The sequence below is a fragment of the Notolepis coatsorum genome (genome assembly GCF_963971535.1).
Source record: "Notolepis coatsorum genome assembly, chromosome: 20".
Lineage (NCBI taxonomy): Eukaryota > Metazoa > Chordata > Actinopteri > Aulopiformes > Paralepididae > Notolepis > Notolepis coatsorum.
This window is the reverse complement of record NC_140184.1, coordinates 13,366,895-13,381,880: the sequence shown is the minus strand read 5'-3', so window position 1 is coordinate 13,381,880 and position 14,986 is coordinate 13,366,895. Positions and strand designations below refer to the sequence as shown.

The window sequence follows — 14,986 nt, the reverse complement described above, 5'->3', positions numbered from 1 at the left end:
GGCCTATAGCCTATACAGGCCACGCCCCCTCCGCCTACTGAGAGTTGGCTGTGCTCGGAGAGGGTGACTTAAAACGGTTATAACAAATCAAATGATTTGTGACTGAATTATTTGTGACTGAATTAAAACATCATTGTACTGGATCTTTAAATTTCACTTCCCCATTCTATTCTAGTCATGTTTCCTTTGGTAGTCTATGCAGTGGTGTTTAAATTCTAGTCACGTTTCTTTTGGTAGTCTATATAGTGGTGTTTTTAAATGACACTTTTCACTGCCATGTTCCCATTTACGTCTTGGGAGGTCTAATCAGTCGGCGTATTTCCCTGTAGTCTTGTTATCTAGCTTTCCTTTCCTTGCATGTATGCCCTTGCTATCCCTGCTCAACAGCATTGCCAGCCTGCTGGTTGAAGCAAACAGGAGACCTAATGTCAAAGACCGGACACACAATTGGAGCTGAATTTCCCCCGAGGCAATTGCATGCACTCTTGGTGCTATAATGCATTGCCTTAACCCTTAGAAGTCTAACCTAAATAGCTCCTCCTCCTGAGAATTTCCCCCTTTTTTTTTGTTACATAATATAAAATTACAGATTCATACCTTCAAAATAAGCCATCAATTGTCAAATTTGAGACGATAGTTTTCAATCAATGTCCTATCAAACATTCTGGTACAGTCATTACCAATTTGCAGCAGGAGCCTCTGAAGGGAATTCAGTGAATTCAGCTAATGATAAGGGAACTACACTCCTTCCCAGAATTCAATGTGATGTCAATGTTAATTTCAATGACTAATTCACACCATGAAACAAAGGCCCAGCAGGGAACAATTACAGCTGAATGGGGGTATAGTGTGACTGATCAATACAGGCAACACACACTTTGATTTGATGCCATGCATATACACACACTAGATAGACAGAGGTTTAGATATTTAGATAGATATACTGTATAATAGTAATATAATAGAAAGAGATAGAGAGAGATAGAAAGAAAGAAAGAAAGAAAGAGAAAGAAAGAAAGAAAGAAAGAAAGAAAGAAAGAAAGAAAGAAAGAAAGAAAGAAAGAAAGAAAGAAAGAAAGAAAGAAAGAAAGAAAAAAAGAAAGAAAGAAAGAAAGAGACATTTATAATAATAATAATAATTATTATTATTATTATTAAATAGAATAATTTTCTATAGGCTTGCCGTGGTAGTCAGTGATACTGGTGTCATTCTGTGTTCAGGCTTCCATACTTATTGAAAAGAATGCTCATATCCAAAAGTATTAGATAGATATAGGTCATACATGTAGGTATGCATTTGGTTACACACACACACAGAAGTAGTCTCAGACGGGGAGTAGTCTCAGAGAGGGAGATACAGAGGAGAGATGGAGAGAGAGATTTGAACTTAGTGTCCACTTGGGTGTCTGAAAACAGGCTGAAGTTAAACATCTCAAAAACCAAGAGCCTAATATTGGGATCCAAGCATACTATAAGAAAAGACGTGAAGCTAAGTATATCTTTAGACGGAACAGCTATTGAGCAAGTTAGAGAGGCAAAGCTGTTGGGTGTCACACTTGATGGAACACTCTCATGGTCAACTCACACCAACAATGTGGTTGCCAAAATGAGCAGAGGTATTTCAATTATCAGAAGGTGTAGGTATTTTCTAGCCGATCTGATATTGAAGCAAGTGATACAGTCATTAGTTCTTTCTCACCTTGACTACTGTCCAGCTGTCTGGTCTAATGCCTCAAGACAAGAGCTCAATAAGATCCAGCTCACTCAGAACAGAGCGGCCCGTCTGGCCCTGAACTGCTCAATGAGAAACAGTGTGGAGGGGATGCATACCAAGCTGTTGTGGTTGAAGGTGGAAGACAGACTGGATTGCAGCCTGATCTTGTTCATGAGGAATATATATATCTCAAGAGAACCTATCTGTTTGTATTCACAGCTAACATGTACACATGATCGACATAAGTATAATACTAGGCATGCCTGTAGGGAAACGTTCACACTGCTACTACCAAAAACCAATGCAGCAAAGAAAACTCTGTTATATAGAGCCATGTCATATTGGAATAAACTGCCAGTACATCTTACTCAGATAACCAGTAAGATAAGTTTTAAAAATAATTTGAAAAGAGCATTGAGAGAAAAAGAAATTAGTTTACATTAAAGAAAAACACAGATACTGTAGTTTACACTGTAAAGAAATGACTGTCTGAGAGTTTAATCCCTTTTATTGTATTTTCTGTGATCTGATACTCTGTTTGTGTACTGTAATGCTATTTGGAAATATTTTTATATTTTTATATGTAGGAATATTGGAATATATTTTTAAATGTATGCTACTATAATGTTATGTATGTATGTACTGTTTTTGTTGTGTGTGGACCCCAGGAAGACTAGTTGTTGCTGCGGTGATGACTAATGGGGATCCGTAATAAAGATAAAGATAAAGAGAGGGAGATAGGGAGATATAGATAGAGAGAGGGAGAGAGAGAGGGAGAGATAGAGGGAGAGAGATATATATAGGTTAGAAAGCAACCTGGGTTCTCAGACAGACAGACAGACCGACAGACAGACCGACAGACAGACAGACAGACAGACAGACAGACAGACAGACAGACAGACAGACAGACAGACAGACAGACAGACAGACAGACAGACAGACAGACAGACAGACAGACAGACAGACAGACAGACAGACAGAGAGAGAGAGAGAGAGAGAGAGAGAGAGAGAGGCGACGTCATCTTTCCTTCACTCGCGCTGTCAACTAAAGCACCGTGTTTACTACAGCGCGGGTGCCAAAACACCAAACTCGTCACACAGTAGCCAGTGGCTGATCATATACACACACGCACTCTGCCATACTTAGTTAATGTTTTAGCGCGACGTGGGTATACAGGACTGTCGAAGCAGAAGAAGCAGACATACATAGAAGCAGACTCGACACAAGTTTCGTCTTGACGCTGCGTCTCAGCGCACACACACACATACACACACACCACATTATTCTGCGAAGCAGCTCAGTGTCCCGTGGATATTATTGCAAGAGATATTTCATACATATTATGAAAAGCCGATGCCGATCTGTTGTTTAGAATTTGGATGGGGGGTAGCGAGTCTCTGATACCTCTCACCTCTGCGCGGGGGTCTAACACCTTCACAGCGCACACGCTTCTCTTGTGTGTGTGCGCGCGTGCGTGACGTGCGTTTCGTGACGCTCTGTAGTTCTCTGGCAAACGCAGATAATTACAAGCATAACATCTAGCAAGAATTAAACGTATTTACAAATCGTATTATGTTTAGCAAGTAAGGAGACATATATAGTAAATCTCAAAGCACTCGAAATTGTCATTTTTCTATTTTTACAGATTTCTGAAAAGCGCGACTTCCAGAGCATTTATGAGTCATTCTAAATCCCTTTGTTCTCCGCCCACGGGTCCAAACAAGCCCCGCGACCTAAAAGGGTTAATTTAGACACTCAATGCGTGTGTAAACATACACACACACGCGCACACGCACACACTCACACACTCACCACCTCAATGTGAAACTATAACAGTTAAACGTTAAACAGTTCCTAACCCCCCCCTGCACCACATAGACACACACACTTGGTGCAGTCATGTTATCACAGCCTCAGTCCTTACTGAGCACTAGCACAATGAAATCCTAAACCCAATGTCTCTTTGTACAATTCCATTTGTAAGCCAATTATTCACTGCACTTCGGTGAAATCAAATGATGGGTTCATCACACATTTGATTTATTTCACAGTCCAACATGATTAGCTTCAGCTCTATTCAGAGTGTCACAGTGCTGGCCAGTGTGAAATGGCGTAGTTGGAGCATGCCATAATGCTAACCCACACCGGTCTAGCCAATGACTTGTGGTCTGGTTTCTCCTGTATGTGTGTGTGTGTGTGGTGTTGGTTTGGAAGAGAAGGTGTTTTGTGTGCAAACTGAATGCTGTAGTGTTAACCCTGTATCTCCCTGCAGCCCGCCTCGTCAATGGAGCCCATTAGCAAGCACCTGAAGATTGTTGAAGAGGTAAAGTAACCAGCCCACTGTCAAGAGCTTTATTTTCTGCCTGTTAACAGCAGAAGTGGCTTAATAATTAATTAATTAATAATGAACCAACCATGGTTGCTTTCATAAGAGACTTTCATATATACACTTTAACCTGTTATGCCCTAGCCATATTTTCAGAAAATTCGCCTAAAAGTACATACCCAAGTAAATGGAAGATTGCCCCACTTCTACCAGGTCAATTTACATGTTCTTAGTATCTAGGGACATCTATGGACCTAAGGGAATGTATTCCCAGTGTCAGAAATATTGTCTGTTACTATGGTTGAGTAAGTTGTAATGAACCAAAGGAGAATATAAATGATGATTTCCCCCCCCCCATCTTTGCTAACATATTTTATATATGTAATGATGATATAACATTTATCATTTCACCAAAAGTGAAAAATGCAGCACCTTCTTGTGATCCAGTGTACTAATTATCTAAGCAAATGAACAAAGGGCAGATTATTTACCAGGGTTTTTGTAGATGCAGTACTGAATTTTGCCATCCGGACACATTCAATATGAAATATGAATATAGAATATCGCACCTATAAAGGCCCAAATCGCCTCTTTCCAATGGCAGAGTTAAATTTGGATTTAGACTGAATTAAATCTACTTTAAGTACAGTTACTTTTGTATAATGTCCATAGCTTCGTATTTTTTTACTGGATTGAGATGCGTTATTTTCCTAGACGTTCACGGAAAGGAAAAAAACTATTTTTATTTATCCTTTATTTATCCAGGAATGTCCCATTGAGATACAATATCTCTTCTTCCAGGGAGTCCTGACCAACATGGCACACAACAAGTTTCAACATAAAAACAAGGGCATTAAACAAAAAACATACAAATCAAATACAAATACAGAAGGCCATTTGTGCAGTGGCAAGAAGCATAATCAGATCAGCAATAGCATCAGGTAAAACAGTTACATGTTTCATGAAGGGCTAATCGTAGCATACCTTTTAAAAGCATTCACAGTAGGAAGTGCCTCTAGACAAAGTTTCACTTGCAGCGTATTCCATAAAAAGGGAGCATAGTGGGAGAATGCAGCTTTACCAAGCTCTGACTGCATCAAAGGAACATTTAAAAGCATCCCATTTGCTGCTCGTCTGGTATTAAAAAAGCAAGTATAAAAGGACCGAAGTCTGGATATATATAAGGGCAGCTTACCTAGCAATGACTTAAGGATAAAAATCAACATGTGTGATTGTCTTCTTTGGTACAGAGAGGACCATCCTAAAGACTGATACAAAGTGCAGTGGTGGGTGCGAGAGCCTGCACCCGTTACAAAACGTATAGCAGTATGGTACACATAATCTAGCTTTTTAAGCAGGGAGGAAGGAGCATGCATATAAATCACATCGCCATAGTCTAATACAGACAGAAAGGAACTCTGCACAATTCTCTTCCTGGCTTCAGACGGGAAACATTTCTTTAAACGGAAGAAAAAGCCCAGTTTAGGTCTAAGTTTTCTCAGTAGGTTCCCAATATGAACATCAAAGGCCATCTTTTCATCAATCCATATGCCCAGATATTTGTAGGATGCTACTTTGTCAAGGCATGTCCCTTTCAGTGTCAGAATTTGAGGGACAGCTGTATTAGCTTGAGAGCGAGAGAAGGTCATGTAGTTGGTCTTTTTTGCATTAACACATTAAGTGCCATGCGGAAATTGCTTAGACTTGTGGATTTGCCAGAGTTTTGGGACTGTTTTCGCGATATTTCATGATCTTTGCGGAGCTATTTCTATATTCTATTTTATAGCTATGGGAAATGGTTCGGCACATTTGACAAACACTATTTGCTGTACAATATGAAAAAAAAACGTTTGTTTCTACATGCCTTCGTTCGTTCACAATTCCAAGCTAAAAAAGGTAAACATTGACGGAAATCCAGGCTCATTTCCTAGAAAGAGAGTTATGAGCCATTTTCTGCGCGATACGCAAATCATGTACTTTGCTGCCTGAAACATTATTTCCACGTCATGACAAGACAAGACAAGTGTTCCTTTATCAAAACCAACATGGGGGCGGGGCCCGAAGTTATCGAACGTGTTATAAACTTAAAGAAAAACCATTGCATTATACCAGGGGTGGGCAACTTTGTATATGGTGAGAGCCACTAAATTTCCACACTGAATCTGGGGAGCCGCATTGTTTATCGGCAGTCCCGCCAGTAGTACCCCATCACTCAAATACTCATGCTCAACCAGTGCACAACAACACACCAACCGAACTGACGATACCACAACACTGACGGTATTTCACAGCCCTGTCGTCCAGCCCACCGTGCTGTCTTAAAGGCACAGTGAACACTGTTGTGATGCCTACCCAGATGCATACACAACATTGACGCGGCTTGACAACCGAGGTTCAAAGTTGACTGATTGATTGATTGAAAACTTTATTAACAGATTGCAGAATGGGTACAATACAGTACGGCTCAATACACACAATTGTTAAGGAGATGCAGACCAGAGAAAGACTTTCGTCTTGTTTACATCAGGGTCCCCCATTTTCAATTCATCATAACATATGACATACACGACATACAGATAGACAGTACTGCTACATCTATACATTTCACATCTATCTATACACTTCACAACATACTTCGGTTTTTTTCTTTCACTGCCCAACCCAATCCAACCCAGCATCTTTCACTGCCCAGTTCAGCCCAACCCAGTCCAGAATAGATCCATCTTTCATGTTAATGTTTTATGCTAATATTGTGAAGAGTAGAGCCACTGTTATTAATGTTTTATGCTAATAAATATTTTAAAGAGTAGAGACACAGTGTGATTATTACTATGATTGAAAATCAATTTAGACAAAGACATACAAAGAAGTAATTATCACAATTAGCGATTTCTTTTGACTGGAAAAAAATCTTTGGCTGGTAAAAAAAATCAGCTACTCGCCAGTTGACTGGTAAGCCAAAAAGTTTGTTTCCTCCCCTGTCCACAAGGAAGCATACTAGGACTGCTACTGTTCCTAATTTACAGGTTGAAAAAACCATCGGCTCAGAACTCTGCAGAATTTGCACCTGGCTCGCTGATAACAAACAAACTCTTAGGATCAAATAACAAACTCTGCAAGACCGACGGCTTCTCAGTTACAGTGGGTGACAATATTGTCACAAGGAAAGAGGCTAGGTTCCATCCTAGAGGAAAATCTTTCCTGTGACAAAATGGCATCCAAGGTAATAAAAAAAGTCAACCAACAAACTAGATTCTTGTACCGGATCTCCTCTCTGGTAAACAAGAATACCCTGAAGACTCATTCAAGGGTACTACGACTATGCTTGCACCTCATGGTACCAAAGCACCTCAAAGGCGTTAAAACAAGATTACAAACATCACCAAACAAACTGGTCAGACTACTACTTGATAGGGATGCTCGATATTGGCTTTTTTACCGATACCGATATTCCGATATTGTCCAACTCTTAATTTCCGATACCGATATCAACCGATATCAACCGATACCGATATATGCAGGGTTTCCCCGTCCAAAACACTGAATAATTTCAGGTAACTAATCATTTCACTGGATATATATATAACAAATATTGTTATTGTTTTTTATTTTTTTTAAATCGATACCGATATTTTCCGATATCACATTTTACTGCCGATATCGGCCGATAATATCGGTCGGCCGATAATATCGGACATCCCTACTACTTGACCTTACTCTTAGAACCCACCTCACCCCTGCCCACTTTGACTACCTAGGATGGCTTAGAGTAGACGACAGAGTACAGCAACTTGCAATGGGCCTGGTCTACAAGATGCACTATACGACTAAGGTACCCATGTACATGTCAAAATACTTCCCAAAGGTCAGTGAATATCACGACCACAACACCAGAGGGAGCTCAACAAATCATGTAAAACCCAGATTCGGCTCAAACAAGGGACTAAACACGTTTAGCAATTATGCCACATCAATGTGGAAGGCCCTACCCAAAGCTGTAAAGGAATGTGAATCCCTACCCACATTCAAAACCGCTCTTAAAGAGCACCTACGGGAGGCTGTAATTCGAAACTGGCCACCGTAAATGTCCAAACCCCCCCACCCCCTCCTATTGGACAGTCTCCTCCCCACCGTATGTATATATTCTCTCCCCACCGTATGTATATCTCTCTCCCACCCACCCTCCGCCTCCTAATGTACAGTCTCCTCCCCACCGTATATATATATATATTCTCTCCCCACCGTATGTATATTTCTCTCCCACCCACCCCCTCCTAATGTATAGTCTCCTCCCCATCATATGTATATACTCTGTCAGGATCTATGGGTAACAGTACTGTATATTTGCATATCGTATATGTCACAAATGTAACAGTACTATATACCTGTATGTCATGTATGTCCCTATGCCATAAATGTCATGATGTCATATGTTGTGTATGTCATAAATGTCACTATGAATTGAAAATGGGGGACCATGATGTAAACAAGACAAACGTCTTTCTCTGGTCTGCATCCCCTTAACAATTGTGTGTATTGAGCCGTACTGTATTGTACCCATTCTGCAATCTGTTAAATAGTTTTCATTCATTCATGCATTCATTCATTCATTCTCACCAACATAGATATCGTATTTTCTCCAACATAGATATAGTATTTTCCCCAACATAGATATAGTATTTTCCTCAACATAGATATAGTATTTTTCCTCAACATAGAATCAGTATTATCCCCAACACAGATATAGTATTTTGCTGGCTTGTTGCAGTGTTCTTCCTTGATGCAGACATTGGCTGTATATCTTTTTACTGTCCAGAGTCGTCGGAGGAGGATGAGGAAGAACGCGATGAGAGCGATGAAGACTGGAGCTCACATTGTGGACTTGCAGCAGAGGAAAATAAGGGAGGGTGGGGTGAGAACTCAGAAGATGAAAGGGGTAAAGAAGAGGAAGATGAGGCAGAAAGAGGAAGGTGAGAATGACATGGGATGGGAAAACATTAAGTCTAAATTATATACAAGAATTAGAATTTCTTGGATAGTTAATCAAGCTTTTAAATATTTAGTTTCAAACATGTGGCACTATGATGGTTCTCTGTTTCAGAAAAGGACACAGACTGGTTTGTAATCAAAGGTTATGAGGAGCTTGCAGAGAAAAGTGGAGCCAAACTACAGACAAGACTCTTGAAAATCCCGCTCAAGAGATTGTCAGCGGTAAGATGGGGAAGAAAATATTACATTGAGAGTTGTTTAGCATAATCCATTTGCAGATTTTATTAAAAAAAAAATGTACATGATAAAACTATAGGTATAGTGTATTCAAAAAAAGAAAAAATATTGCTTACCAACCTAGTCTTGTGCTTTGCTGGGTCTTGCTTAACTAGGCTTGCCATGTCTTAATCTAGGCTGGGTTTGCTTAACTAGGCTTGCCTAGGCACGTTATTGGCTGGGTCTTGCTTAACTATGCTTGCCTATGCAAGTTCTTGGCTGGGGCTTGCTTAACTAGGCTTGCCTAGGCACGTTCTTGGCTGGGTCTTGCTTAACTAGGCTTGCCATGTCTTGTTCTTGGCTGAGTTGGGCTTGACTGGATGTCTGTCTGTATATAGCCTACTGTCTCTTACAGAGAGAGAGGCGTGGAGAGAGACACTAACTAACCAAACCCACTCAGTTTAGTTTGCGCAGCAGATTAAAGTAGATACTTTGATAGTGGGATGTACAATGTACCCCTGTTGTGTACCCTTTTTAACTTCTTTAGCCCGAGGGGACCGTCGGTGGACCGCAGATGACATCGCGTCATAAATCCATGTCTACTGACTGTATGGATTAATGTTGCATTTTTCTTTTCAAATGTAGCCAAGAGTAAAGACTCTAATCCTGACAAAATAGCATTCATAGTGTATATTTTCAACAATATGTTTGTTTACCAATGGGTTAAAGTGTTATTAATGAAATATCTTTTTAGGAATTGTATTAATATGCTAGCGAATTTCGACCGGAAATAAATCAGAGCCGCCATTTTGCTGTAGTCATTATGATGAAGGAAAGACCGGGCTTCCAATGAGCGTCGGAATTTAAAAAAACTACCCACCCAGCTCAAGCCAGCTACTGTACAGCAAATTACTTGTGGATGAATTATTTTTTATTTCTCTTATTTCTCGGGATTATCTACCACAAAAGTGAACGTTATTGGCATAGATTGGAGCGCAGTTAGTTTGTCCTTCTGTGAACGTTTAGCAACAATACGCATTGCAAACCGATTCAAAATGGCGGATCAGTTTCCATAATAGAAAATAACTGTTTACAGTAGATTTCATTCACGGTTCTTGCTGCACACCTGGTGATACTAAATCCAAATTGAACTCTGCCATTGGAAGGAGTAGATTTGGCCCGATCCATAGATGTGAAACTTGACTATAATAAGGTAATTTATAGGCCTGATATTCTATATTCTATAATAATATTTCAAATTGCGTGTCCGGATGGTAGAATTCTGTATCTACAAACCCTTCTGTTGAATCATCTTCCCTTTATTAATTTGCTTCGATTTTTTTGTACACGTGATCTCAAGAAGGTGCTGAACGAGCTCAGGGCGGGATCCACAAAGAATGGATTGCACGGTGCTAATTGCACCCTTACAATTCATTATGAATTGAAAATGGGGCACCCTGATGTAAACAAGACGAAAGTCTTTCTCTGGTCTGCATCCCCTTAACACTTTCATAGCCCAAGCTTAATTCCTTTTTACCTCCTTGAATGCCCAGCACCACTTCAATGTTAACGTTAATATCGCCTAATCTATGTTTTAAATTATGGCTATGTGTCTAATCTGCCCGTCGCTTATCAAAGACTCATTTTCCAGTCAACATTGTCGTAGCAGATTGTTTTTTTATCGCTTCATTTCCGTTTTCTAGCATTTTGAAAAGCACTCGTTTTCACGAAAAAATAAGACATTCCATGATAATCGCCCTTTACTGGAATATTCTAGAACGTTGTCATTTTTCGGCCTATTTATGAATTGTTTTCAAATAAACGCTAGATTATCGATAGTATATGTGTACGCATGGACGCTCTGGCCGCGAGCTGAAAATCGATTCTCCTATTTCCTGACTCGCTCCGTGAAAACGAGTCTGATTATCCTAAGACTGGTAACATAGATTCCTTACCTGAGATCAGATGGTATCCAAATGGATTATTCCAATTCCTGATCGCCATTAGAAAAAATCGATCCTTTTATTGATCCACCGTGTATACTGTAAAACACATAATCCCCGCTGCTCTGAGGCTCCAGAGTGGAGCTGATCGACCCCGGCTGCGTGAGTGAGAAGTAAAATGTGGAGTCCGGGATTTTCTTTCTCATTCATTTTCATTGAGTTCAATCCAAAAGGGTGAATTACCATCTGGGAGACGATAGGGGGTGCTTTTTTCACATCTGAGCGCCTGGAGTGGCTGAATTTCCAACGGTAGACTCGGTTGATGAAATATGATTTCAGATCGCTAATAAAAGAGAAAATACGAGAATTCTCGTGAGTGGGCATTCAACCCGCGGGGGGTAAACCCGAGAAAACTCGGGTTGGGCAATCAAAGTGTTAACAATTGTGTGTATTGAGCCCTACTGTATTGTACCCATTCTGCAATCTGTTAATACAATTTTCAATCAATCACCTGTGCAGGGTTTTCACGCGGATTCTGCTCCGTCTTTGCGAGCTATCCACTAACGATATTTGCGAGGATGAGATACCAGCGCAGACACGCCCAATATGTGTAGCTCGAGGAGCAGTCTGCACTCCTGACAGCGCTTTTGGCAGATATCAGGAAGTGACAAATAAGCCCGAAATGAGGCACACGCAGACGTGCGTGTGTGGGTGTGTGTAGGACGGAGAAAGGGAGAGCGAGAGAGAAACGGGTTGTTTCATTTATAACAATGGAAGCGATACAATTCTGTCTGTCGCCTCGCTTAAAAAGTCGGTCGCCTGGCAAAAATCGCCCGCCGTGTGCGTTGGACTATAGACACAAAATACTAATTAAGCAAGCTCTATACATTACGAAGTAAACGAAATACAATACGAAATGAACGGAATACTATTCCATAGTAGTATATATGTATATGAATATAGTATTCCATTTAGGGATGTTCGATATTATCGGCCTACCGATATTATCTGCCGATATTGGCATTAAAATGTAATATCGGAAATTATCGGTATCTGTTTAAAAAAATTTATATATATTTTTGTTTTAACCTTTATTTACCCAGGCAAGCAAGTAAGAACAAATTCTTATTTAATTTATTGTCTAAAGTATGCATAATGTTGTGTTAATTCCACGACAAGAGATAAGTAATGTTAATTACCTGAAATTATTCCGTTTTTTGGGGAGGGAAACCCTGCATATATCGGTATCGGTTGATATTGGTATCGGAATTTAAGAGTTGGACAATATCGGTATATCGGATATCGGTAAAAAAGCCAATATCGAACATCCCTAATTCCGTTCATTTCGTATTGTATTTTGTTTACTTCGTAATGTATAGAGCTTGCTTAATTTGTATTTTCATGACATATTGCGTCCTGTGTGTTGTCACTATCTTTCGTCATTGCATATGTTTGTAATGTCCTATTCCAATTACCTTTGTCACATATAATTGTACTATATTCTATTGTGCTATATTTAATTTAGTTTATATCCCATTTAATTTGTATTCAATCTCTTTATTAAGTTGTAAAGCCCTGGCTTATATTTGATTTCATAATTATATTATATTCTAGTGAAGGAGAGGAGTTATTTTTCATTTAATAATAACTTCATAATAATAATAATAATCATGACATTGCATTACTGCTGATCAGCATGCCTATCAGAAATAAATGTTTACTGTATTGATAATCTCAGAACCAAGCATTTCAAATGACCTTTAGTGCTTAGCCTTATTTCTATATATTTTATTTCTAAATCACACCACGTTGCGAAGGCTATCTCGGTATGTGGCTTTATATTTCTCGAACAAATTATATACTGTTTATTATATACTATTCATAATATCTATTTTCTGCTGTTCCAACGAAACATCAATCAACAAAATCTGTCCATAGATTCTGGCTGTACAGGATGAAATGTATAGGATTGATTGAGCTGGCAACCAGTGTCTTTCAGTCTCAATTAAATAAAAAAGGTAATATTCTTTCACGGGCATGCCTGGCATTACGATGCCTGCGTCTGGCAACAACACTGGCAGTGACGCTGGCATGATGCCTCTTTATAGGGCTTAGGGATCTGTGCTTATTTACAACCATGTCTGTGAAGTGGCAGGTGCGTTGCGTTAACTGGTCGGTGCAATTGGCGGCGGTGTTGTGGATACCGAGCAGATTCCGACGAAGCTCATTTACATAGAAAGGGGACATGTTCCACCCATATTACCTCATTTAAATACGTGCTAATTGCACCGGATACAATGCTGACAGAACACTTAATTTGTATTTTGTGTCTATGCCTCATTTCTGTCTTATTTGTCCACTTCCTGATATCTGCCAACAGCCTGTCAGGAGTGCACAGGGGAAAACTCCACACATAGTGTCTGCGCTGGTATCTCATCCGCGCAATGTCCTTTAGTGGATAGCTCGCAAAGACTGAGCAGAATCCAAGTGCAAACCCCGCGCAGGTAAGGGTGCAATTAGCACCGCACAATCCATTATTTGTGGATCCCGCCCTCAGTTTTTCATGTGGTCATTTTTAGCATGGTACCGCATAGCACTGTAAAAAAAAACATTATTTATATTCTCCTTTGTTTCATTACAATTTACTCAAGCCTAGTAACAGACACAATATTTTCTGACACTGGGAATACATTCCCTGAGATCCATAGATGTCCCTAGATACCAAGAACATGCAAATGGACCTTGTACAGGGCTCGAAATTAAAAAAGATTACTTGGTAGCACTGGTGCTCCCAACTTCAAAAAGTTGGGAGCACCAGCAAAGATTTAGGAGTACCCATCAAAATGTAAGGAGCACCAACAATATACATGTCATTTTTTTTTTTATAAAAAAAAAACGACAATATAACAGTACTGTAATGCAGTAAAACAGTGAAAGTAGCCTTAAACTATAGTAGTGTAGACCTAGTAGTGTAGCCTATAGTGTAGACTAGGCATGTGCCGGTATGACATTTTGAGGGTACGATAACCTTGGGCAAAAATACCACGGTTTCACGGTATTCGGTACATAAAAAAATCCCCCATTGAACAAAACGTCTTTTATTACAGTGCACAATACGTTTTTCTGTAAGTGGTATTTATGAATGTGTGACGACTGTCTGTATTACACACAGGGAACTGTCTGACCACTTTCAAACTAAGTACAGAATATACAATACTTCCATTTGACATTCGCTATTTATGGGTGGAATATTCCGATTCTAGCTCACTAGATCAGTCACAATAAACTTTATTTTTGTATAGCTTATAGGGGTGGGCTTGAGTAATCGATTGATCGATTACTCACGGCTATGAGAGAACTCGATCTTTTAGCCAACAACAGCCAGCTAATGAATGAATGAATGAAAACTTTATTTAACAGATTGCAGAATGGGTACAATACAGTACGGCTCAATACACACAATTGTTAAGGGGATGCAGACCAGAGAAAGAAGTTTGTCTTGTTTACATCAGGGTCCCCCATTTTCAATTCATAGTGACATTTATGACATACATAACATACATGACATTTATGACATAGGAAAATACATGGCATGCAGGTATATAGTACTGTTACATTTGTGACATATACGATATGCAAATATACAGAACTGTTACCCAGAAATCCTAACATAAAATATATACATATGATGGGGAGGAGACTGTACATTAGGAGGGGAGAAACCCCTCTTTATCATCAATGTACACTATGAACTGCCGAATCCACAACAGCCAGGCAGCCAACCGTACAAAATACAG

General features: G+C 39.6%; 1 protein-coding gene across 1 annotated transcript in view; it reads left to right on the top strand.

Annotated features, from left to right (window-relative positions):
- Window positions 1-14,986, top strand: part of LOC311247310 (uncharacterized protein) — a gene marked incomplete at its 5' end in the record, with an annotated part of 63,028 nt that overhangs the window by 36,185 nt on the left and 11,857 nt on the right. The window contains 3 exons of the mRNA XM_084337669.1: window positions 3,988-4,038; window positions 8,858-9,011; window positions 9,143-9,252. Coding sequence (XP_084193795.1) covers window positions 3,988-4,038; window positions 8,858-9,011; window positions 9,143-9,252 — 315 coding nt within the window. The remainder of the gene's footprint in view (window positions 1-3,987; window positions 4,039-8,857; window positions 9,012-9,142; window positions 9,253-14,986) is intronic.